The sequence below is a fragment of the Sardina pilchardus genome, chromosome 2, assembly GCF_963854185.1.
Source record: "Sardina pilchardus chromosome 2, fSarPil1.1, whole genome shotgun sequence".
NCBI classification, from domain to species: Eukaryota; Metazoa; Chordata; class Actinopteri; order Clupeiformes; family Clupeidae; genus Sardina; species Sardina pilchardus.
Window position 1 is genome coordinate 40211260 of NC_084995.1, and position 8389 is coordinate 40219648.

General features: G+C 53.7%; 1 protein-coding gene across 8 annotated transcripts in view; it reads left to right on the plus strand.

The window, feature by feature from the left end:
• Positions 1-7667, plus strand: part of rnf220a (ring finger protein 220a) — a 135907-nt gene extending 128240 nt beyond the window's left edge. For all 8 annotated transcript variants that reach the window (XM_062530444.1, XM_062530442.1, XM_062530448.1 and 5 more), the window contains 3 exons: positions 1-38; positions 3102-3176; positions 6333-7667. The exon at positions 1-38 is cut by the window's left edge and continues 71 nt beyond it. In XM_062530444.1, the coding sequence (XP_062386428.1) occupies positions 1-38; positions 3102-3176; positions 6333-6404 (185 nt within the window). In that variant the 3' untranslated portion in view covers positions 6405-7667. The remainder of the gene's footprint in view (positions 39-3101; positions 3177-6332) is intronic.
• The last annotated feature ends 722 nt before the right edge of the window (positions 7668-8389 follow it).

An 8389-nucleotide genomic window follows, 5' to 3' on the forward strand; every position in this document is an offset into this window, starting at 1 on the left:
TCCTCAGGGGCGACCGCTACAAGTGTCTCATCTGCATGGTAAGTGTGTGTGAGCGTGTGTGTGTGTGTGAGCCTGTGTGTGTGTGTGTGTGTTCTCCTTGTGCTCCTCTCATCCTCGTGTGCGCTTCTAACCCTGTCTTACTCATGATTGGAGTGGCAGAACACCAAGCTGTGCTGTGAGCACCTCCCCAAACCCCCCCCCCCCCCCCCCCCCCCCCCCCCCCCCCCCCCCCTTCCCTCGTACACTCCTGCATGTCAGCTATGTGACCCATCTCATTCAGAACCCCACGGGCCGCAGGAGTTTCTGCTCTCCAGAGTCCAATTCGTCGTCGCTGTCTATGAGCCGTTGCGAATTCTTTTGGCCAGTTGTGGTCGAGCCGATTTGGTGGGGGGAAAAAAACAAACCCTGCGCCCGTCTCCTCTTCGCTCGCTCACAAGAGTTATTTTGGAGTGCCGCCTCGCTCACCACCGGAGAGATGGCCAACAGACTCCTCAACAGGATTGAAGAGAGAGAGAGAGGAAGAGAGGGAGGGAGGGAGGGAGGGATGGATGGAGGGATGGATGAATGGGAGGGAAGGATGAATGGGAGGGAAGGAGAGGTGGGGTGTCAGCCAAGCGTCTGCTTGGAGCTGTCTCCTACGATTCTCCGTGTTTGGAAGAGCTGGTATTAAAGGCAGCGGCCATCCACCCCGTAAAGGTCAGCCCGGGCCTCGGGTGCGGAGGACCGGCCGAGCTGCATATTGATCACGGCGGCCATCTTGTCACCGCGTCCGCGCGCCTCATTTGTCACCGCTGCCAAGTCTCACTCCGAGCCCTCGGCAGAGCACCGGCCAGCACTCTGTCCTCACCGGCCAGCACTCTGTCCTCACCGGCCAGCACTCTGTCCTCACCGGCCAGCACTCTGTCCTCACCGGCCAGCACTCTGTCCTCACCGTCCTGCACTCTGTCCTCACCGGCCAGCACTCTGTCCTCACCGTCCAGCACTCTGTCCTCACCGGCCAGCACTCTGTCCTCACCGTCCAGCACTCTGTCCTCACCGGCCAGCACTCTGTCCTCACCGTCCAGCACTCTGTCCTCACCGGCCAGCACTCTGTCCTCACCGGCCAGCACTCTGTCCTCACCGTCCAGCACTCTGTCCTCACCGTCCAGCACTCTGTCCTCACCGTCCAGCACTCTGTCCTCACCGTCCTGCACTCTGTCCTCACCGGCCAGCACTCTGTCCTCACCGGCCAGCACTCTGTCCTCACCGGCCAGCACTCTGTCCTCACCGGCCAGCACTCTGTCCTCACCGTCCAGCACTCTGTCCTCACCGGCCAGCACTCTGTCCTCACCGGCCAGCACTCTGTCCTCACCGGCCAGCACTCTGTCCTCACCGGCCAGCACTCTGTCCTCACCGTCCAGCACTCTGTCCTCACCGTCCAGCACTCTGTCCTCACCGTCCAGCACTCTGTCCTCACCGTCCAGCACTCTGTCCTCACCGTCCAGCACTCTGTCCTCACCGTCCAGCACTCTGTCCTCACCGTCCAGCGGTGTTATTAAAACAGATTCCAGGTGCTTTTTTTAGAGCACCACCACCACCACACAACAACAACGCCATAGAGAGGAGGGGGTCATCCAAATGAATCTCCACCCTCCATATCCGTGGGATTCACTTGCACCCGACACCCGAATCTTCACTGTTAGCAGACGTCTGTGTCTAGCTGGTGGTGCTGATCAGGAGTTGGACAGAGAAGTGAAGCCTGTCGAGCTGGATTGGACTGGACTCTGCGCAGTGGATGACTACTGCCACCTGCTGTTCGCCTCGGTGAAAATCAAGCCCTGATTTGCAAGTCGACGCACCATGAGTGATCTTTCCGGTGGATCCCGGCAACAATCCTGTGACCTTTTTAGGCTGCTGACATTTGGAGCACGATGCCGCTGAAGTCTCCGCCTCTTATATCTGAGACTCTTATGGCGTTGAGTTTTTTCTCTGCAAAACACCTACCCCTCGAGTGTGTTTCATTTAGCCATTTTTCATCCTTCAGTGTGTGTGTGTGTGCAGATTATGTGTGAATGGACACACGCACACACACACTCAAAACACACTCACCTGTGTGTGTTTGTGTGTGTGTATAGGTTATGTTTGAATGGAGAAACACACACACACACACACACACACACACACACACACACACACACACACACACACACACACACACACACACTCACACTCAAAACACATTCACCTGTGTGTGTGGGTATGTATGTATGTATGTATGTTTGTGTGTGTGTGTGTGTGTATCGTCCAGCGGCCACCGCGTGTGGCTCTTTTTTTTTTTTTTTTGTATCTCTGAGTGGCGCTCTTGCCTGTCCCTGCAGCGGAAGCGCTTCCCCGCAGGGCCCGAGGCCAAGGGTGCGCTGGCCCCAGGCAGGCGCGCGGGCTCAGAGGCCGTGCCGCTCAGCGTCTACTGCTGGTACCGGGGCTACCTCAAGGCCGCCGCCACCACCACCACCACCACCACCACACCCCCCGGCAGCGGTGCCAGTGCCGGTGCCCGCGGCGGCCACGGCCATGGCAATGGCGTTGGCACGGGCGGCAGCGTCGGCGTTGGCGGTGGCGGCGGCGTCGGTGGGATTAAGCAACTGCTCCCAATCCCACTCCGTAGGGTAAGGCTCTCTGTGGCTCCCCTCCCCTCGCCTGACCCCCCCGCGTCTTCACCCACCACCACCACCACCACCCACCCAAAAAAACGCATCCTGCACCCACCCACTCCACCCGTCCACCCACCCGCCCGCCCGCCTGCCCCTCCGTGTGGGGCCCGTCTGCCCCGTCCTGCCTGCTTGCCTGTCCGCCCCAGCACCACTGCCAGTGTGACGTCTGGCATGGTGCTGTTGACCGGGCGTGGTCGGTGTTGTCATGAGTGTGCTTGTGTGTGTGTGTGTGTGTGTGTGTGTGTGTGTGTGTGTATACGTGTGTTGGAGTTTGATGTGTGGCCTTCAATGCGCTCTTTTGTGCTCTTGTTTTTTTTATCGAACACCTGTGTTTTTATTCATCTCTCTTTCTTTCTCTCTCTCTTTCTCTCTCTCTCTCTCTCTCTCTCTCTCTTTGGCGCTCCTTTTCAGGATTCCTACACCATGCCGCTCACCTCCATCCAGTGCTGGCACGTTCACTGTGAGGAATGCTGGCTTAGGACTCTGGTGAGAACCCCAACCGCCACCACACCACACAGCTCCATCACCCTACACAGCACAGCACAGCACATCACAGCACATCACTGCACTGATTTCCAGTCGGCTATTTCTGAAGTGCGTGCCCCCCCATTCTCCCCCCCTGTCGGTGGACATTCTCTCAGGGTGGTGGGAAGTGGTTGTAGTGGACAGAGAGTTCTCTGAATGTCTAAATCAACACTGAGGTGCAGGTGTGAACACGCAGTGTATGAGGCTCTCTCAAGTCCATGCAGTTTATCAGGATGGTCTCTCTCTCTCTCTCTCTCTCTCTCTCTCTCTCTCTCTCTCTCTCTCTCTCTCTCTCTCTCTCTCTCTCTCTCTCTCTCTCTCTCTCTCTCTCTCTCTCTCTCTCTCTCTCTCTCTCTCTCTCTCCTCTCTCTCATTGTCAGTGTGTTGGTGAGAGTATGTGTATTCTCCAAGTGGTTTGAGGTAATGAAGTAGCTAATACGAAGTGTTGCTCAGTTGAATTCCAGAAGCAGAGGAAGTGGATTCAGAAGTCTTTTCAGCGCAAAGCCATTAGCCGCAAGCTTAACACTTAAAGAACACATTTAAAAAATACTAACCCCACCCAGCACAGCAGCTTTCTGGAGGTTTCCAAACCAAAAAATGGAACACAACACACACACACACACACACACACACACACACATACGCTATGCCATACATAAGCCTTTCTCCCACACACACACATACACACACACACACACACTATAGCACTGAGTCAAGCCTGAGCCTTGGCTGTGTGGATTTGTGCATTTTGATTATTATTCCACTGACGACCCCCTCCGGGGGCCTAGTTGCATTAGGCGCTAACGCGCTCGTGCTGCTACACACGGAAGCAATTAATAAGAAAATGTTTCCAAGCCTCAGCCCTTTTCCAATATGTAATATATTAAATCAGCCGCTCTCCCTCTCCTCTCCCCCTCGCTTTATCTGCAGGCCTGCGAGAGCCGCGCCGCGATTAAGGCTCGACAAAGCAGCGCACACCGCCTGTGTGTGTGTGTGTGTGTGTGTGTGTGTGTGTGTGTGTGTGTGTGTGTGTGTGTGTGTGTGTGTGTGTGTGTGTGTGTGTGTGTGTGTGTGTGTGTGTGTGTGTGTGTGTGTGTGTGTGTGTGTGTGTGTGTGTGTGTGTGTGTGTGTGTGTGTGTGCACGCGCGCTCAGCCCTGCCTGCAGCTTGTTTCTAATGCAGGCATTAAAACGTTGCCTGAAGACTGCAATAAAGGCGGCGCGGCGGGCTCGGCGGGGCTCCCCGCGTCTTGATCAAAGTAAATGCGTGTAATTTGGTTAGCCCGTCAGGCCGCTGCTTTATGACGCTAATCGAGCGCAGCGGCAGCTGGCGCGCCATGCGAGGAGCCCACACCTTACCCTGGCCTCATTAAAGTCCGCTAAAGAAATAAATAAATACAAACCACCCCCACACGCCAAGCCGCCTACCCAGCCCCCCCTCCCCACACATATACACACACACACACACACACATACACACATACACACACACACACACACACACACACACACACACACACACACACACACACACACCCACACACACACACACACACACACACACACACACACACACACACACTCACACTCCTGCCTCTGGACCCAGACTAAAAGGCCCTGGCCCGGACACACGGCTGAAGGAAGTGTGTGTGGGGAGAAGAGTCAGTGATGGGAGTCTTTGGAGCAAAGAGGTCCCTCTTTTGGCAGCTGGGTGTGATGCGGTCAGGAGTGCAGCGGGCGCGGGAGTCGAGAGGCTCACGCTGTTGACCGAGCGGCGCATTGTCTTCCGGCCCTCTGGCCAAACACACGGGGCCTTTGTGCGCGCCCAGGGGCCCCCGGAAGACGTATGTGTGTGTGTCTGTGTGTGTGTGTGTGGGTCTGGAAGCGGCTCAGAGGCGGCCGGACGCTCCCGAGCGGAGCCACAAATCCTCTTAACACGCGGGTGCGAGGGCCACGGGGAGACGGCCGCGCTGCCCCGGACCCGCCGCCCACCAGAGACACCGCTGTTTGCTTACAGCCTCCAGCACTCAGGCCTGGGGCAAAGGGGTGATGAAGGACCTGCCCCTCACTCAACCCCCCCCCGCCACCGCCACCCTTAAACATACTCGTAGTGCCCAACGCACACACATACAGTATAGACACATTCTATGCATACATGAGGCCTGGCTGGGCTTCTGTCCTGGTTCTCTGCATTCCCCTGCTATTTTAGGCGCTGGTGGAATGCGAGCTATGTGCCCTGGCTGTGCACACACACACACACTAGTCTGCGTGGACGGCGTGTGAGGAGGAGGTTTCAGAAACGGGTCATTTCAAAACCGCTAGTCCGGGCAGCCGAAGCCGGTCGGCTGGGCTTGAAGTCTGCGCCTGCGTGGATTCGCGCTTCAGCTGCACTCACATGTTTACAGTTGGACCTAGCATAACAGGAAGCAATACTGTAGATAGGTTGGATAGGTGGGTTTGCATAGACCGCAAAGGCCTTTCCATGGCTGTAGTTGATAGCTGAGGGTTGATATCTGCTTGTCCATTAGAGACACCTACTGATGGTGATGGTCCTACCCCACCATGTATATTTGTATGTGGGTGAGCCAGCCAGTGCAAGTAGGTGTGCTTGTGCGTGTGAGGCCCCGTCAGACCACACATCTCTCCTGTGCCCGTGTCTTTTATGGTGTGGGCTGTTTCTTTACAGGCCCTGGCACCAGCTCAGAGCGGTAGTCAGGGGGCGTGTGCCACCGGGGGGGGGGGGGGGGGTGGAGGGGGGGAGGGGGCAGATTACCTGGCACACCTGGTGCCTTTGATGCCCTCGTGCGCAGCTCAATTGGAGCTACTGTTGCCATAAACTTAAACACACACAAGCACAAACACAAACAAACACACACCCACACCACTCCGGTCACAGACATGCCTGCAAGGGACCGCTGAAGAACAGAATGTACTCGGAATCCCTTTATGGGAGAATGGTTTAACCTCGACATGCCCTTCTGCTTTTGTGCTCTCTCTTGCTCCCTTGCATTGTAGTAGTTGTATTAAGACCGGTAAAGGACACAGTTGTGCACACTGCTAGCTGCTAGCTAGTCCGCCGGGCTGCGTCGGTGCTGACTGTTGTTGCTTCTCTTCCACAGGGAAACAAGAAACTCTGCCCACAATGCAACACCATCACGTCGCCAGGGGATCTCCGGAGGGTCTACTTGTGAAGGGACGCGGCTAGCGACTGGATGCTAACTCTTCTCTTCACCCCTTCTCCACCCCACCCCTAATTTCCAGTACTCTCAGTGTATTTTTTGTTTTGTTTTGTTTTGTTTTATTTGTCATTTGTTTTCGTTCTTCGAGAAGGCCCTGGAGGCGTCCCCTAATTTCTCCAGATGTGAGAGACAGACATTTGCCTGGGGAAAGAACTCGAAAGGGGACGACCGATGAACCAGGCTACGGAACAGACTCTCCTAGGGTCCATTTTGCGACACAGCGGCCCATCCTGAGCGGGTCTGCTCTTCAGAATGAGCGAGCTGCCCCCTGGTGGTGGCATGTGGTAGCGCGCCTGGTACTTCCTGCTCCGCCCTCCACCCTGCTCCCCTCCTCGTCCCTCCCTCTCCGCCAAGCTGCGTCACTAGGCCGTCCCAGACCCCCACCACCCCGCCCCACCCCCCTCGGTGGAAGAGACGCCTTTGCTCCCAGCGACGCCTCTTCTCCTGCTGCGATGTCCAGCCCTCACCTCACCTCACCTCCTCTCCTCACGCCGCGCCACGGCCGCCGGACCACTGAACAATTACAGGGAAACTAAGGGGGGGAACAAACGAACACGTTTAGAAAAAAAAAAAGAAAAAAAAGAGAGAGAGAAATGTCAACTTCTGAGCTTTGAAACCAAAATGGACGACTGCTAACCTCCTCTTGTGGGACTCTACATATCTCTCTCTCTCTCTCTCTCTCTCTCTCTCTCTCTGTTGATTTACTTCCTCCTCCTCCCAGCATTTCTTCTTTTGTGGTGTTCTAGTGAAGTCAACCAAAACCCAATGAATCTGTGCAAGCACATGTAAAATAGTCTATGTATGTTTACAGTGTTGTGAGTAAATGACATAGAGAGCGCTTGTATACACACATGGACAAACTGACTCATACATGCACACACATGCGCACACACACTGTAAAACATATACATATGCATACATACACACACACACACACACACCTACACACCTACAGTACATACCTACATGCAAACATTCATGAACCCCAACACAGAGGTATATATTAATAAGGTCCAGTTTTAGTTTGGGTACGGGTGGGATATGGGTAAGTTTGGGGCTATGTTGAAATCTCTGGGGTAAAAAAAAAAGAAAACTGAAAAACCCTCTGTATTTTTAAACAGATGTTGTTGTCTTGAGGTTGAAGTTGTATTTCATTGTACAGGAAGAAATTTAAGTAATAATAATAATAATAAACTACTCACTAGGAATTAAAAAGGTTTAGATGGTGTACATTTTTCATTCAGTCATAAACTCTAGTCAATCTAATGCCATTTGACTTTTCTATGAGTCAATATATTTCCTTTTAAATATCCCCACAGTACCTCCTGAGTCCACTCTGTTGGTGTGTATTGTAATATAAATATGACTATGTGTGTGCTACTGAGCGACCAGTAGTGCATGAAGGGAGATGGCCACAGAAGCTCTTCACACTAACACACAGTCTGACCAGGCCAAGAGGTCCGGAGGAATCTCATTGAAGTTGCAAAGGTGTTTTTCTTTTTTTTTCTTTAGTGTGCAGTTTTACTGTCTCAGTATGGCTTAGCCAGTTGTTTTTACAAAACAGCAGTGCGGTGGGGAATTGCACAGGTCTGTTAAGTCCTTATGCTCCAGACCAGTGTGCCTGTGTGTGTGTGTGTGTTTGAATTTCAATGTGAGAGTGTATGTGTGTGTGTGTGTGTGTGTGTGTGTGTATGTGAGGTGATATACCCACAGGACGCCCCCCCCCCCCCTCCCTCCAGTCAGTCTGCCCAGGCAGTGTGCTTTGTGTTTGTAAAACTATGTATCCTGTGATTTCTGTGTCAGTGTAAGCAATGAGGAAAAAAGAGAAACCTATATAATGGGAAAGACAGATCTTTGCTGATCATGGCACCACAATAAAGCTACAGATGTTGCGTCATTTTTTGTTTTTTTTATTAGTACTAATTTCAGAGCCCTTA